At 40.3% G+C, this 1,242-nt stretch overlaps 1 protein-coding gene across 1 annotated transcript; it reads right to left on the reverse strand.

Annotated features, from left to right (window-relative positions):
* Window positions 1-202: 202 nt before the first annotated feature.
* Window positions 203-715, reverse strand: LOC127148492 (uncharacterized). The gene has a single exon (XM_051082365.1). It carries the CDS (start codon window positions 713-715, stop codon window positions 203-205), a length of 513 nt encoding a protein of 170 aa, XP_050938322.1.
* Between the last annotated feature and the right edge of the window lie 527 nt (window positions 716-1,242).

Here is a 1,242-nt window from a genome sequence, read left to right on the forward strand (position 1 = left end):
CTTGTTGAGCTTCCAGTCTCTTTTCGTCAAGTGCTTCTAACTCTTGAAGGCGTAATCTAGTATTGTCTTCAGTAGTTAGCCCTTCTTGAATCGCCATTCTTAAGGAAGGAATTTCTCTTTCTAGTGGGAGTACTGCTTCAACGCCATAAACTAAGGAATAAGGTGTAACACCCGTAGGAGTACGATGGGTAGTTCTGTAGGCTCACAATGCTTCCCCAATCTTTTCTTGCCAATCTCTTTTTGTCTTGGAGACCACCTTTTTAAGCAGACTGCACAAAGTTTTGTTGAATGCTTCTGCCAATCCATTTGCTGCAGCATTGTACATAGAAGACTTGTACTGTTTGAAGTTAAATTTTTCACATAGCTTGTCCATCAAAGTGTTAGCGAATTGTCTTCCATTATCAGTTACGATACGATAAGGAATACCATATCTGTAAATGATGTGTGTCTGAACGAAATTTACAATGTTTTCCTTCTGTGCTTCTCTTAATGGCACGGCTTCAGCCCATTTAGAAAAATAATTAGTTCCTGCAAGGATGTAAGAATGACCAGTCGATGATTTAGGCATGATAGGTCCAACCAAGTCGAGTCCCCAAGCTTCAATAGGCCATGAAGCTATTGTCGGATGGAGCAGCTCTGGTGTCTGATGTATAAAATTTGCATGGAATTGACAAGCCTCACAATACTTCGCAAAATGCATCGAATCGTGGATCATGGTAGGCCAGTAGTAACTCCTTCTTTTCAAGTGATATTGGAGCTTTGGACCAGACTGGTGGGCACCACAAATACCTGAATGAGCTTCCTCTAAGGCCTTTGTCGATTCCTCTTTTCCTAGGTATCGATGCAGAAGTCCTTCATATGAGCGTCTGTAAAGTGTGTCTTTATAATAAATAAATCGCGTAGCTCTTCTACATATTTCAGCTCTATGTCAAGGATCGGCGGGAAGTTTTCCATGCTCCAAATAGTCTATAATGGGTTGGCGCCAATCTTCTTCATCAATTGCATACACAGATATCACATCAGCTTCTTCGTATTGACTTTCAATTAAAGGCACAATCCATTTTTGGCAAAGGGAAATGTTTATTGGTATATCTTCTGAGACTGTTAAAGCAGTGGCCAAATTTGCAACTGCATCAGATTTCTTATTTTCTGATCTCGGTATATGCTGCCAAATCTGTCCATCAATCTTCTAGCATAACTAAAGTAAGGCTTCAAGTCTTGATGCTTTACCTCGTACTAATA

Source organism: Cucumis melo, chromosome 1 (genome assembly GCF_025177605.1).
Source record: "Cucumis melo cultivar AY chromosome 1, USDA_Cmelo_AY_1.0, whole genome shotgun sequence".
In the NCBI taxonomy this organism is placed as follows: Eukaryota; Viridiplantae; Streptophyta; class Magnoliopsida; order Cucurbitales; family Cucurbitaceae; genus Cucumis; species Cucumis melo.

What these genes read in the sequence shown, in the direction of transcription:
- LOC127148492 (XM_051082365.1), bottom strand. Translation starts at nt 715, where the DNA reads ATGATCCACGATTCGATGCATTTTGCGAAGTATTGTGAGGCTTGTCAA.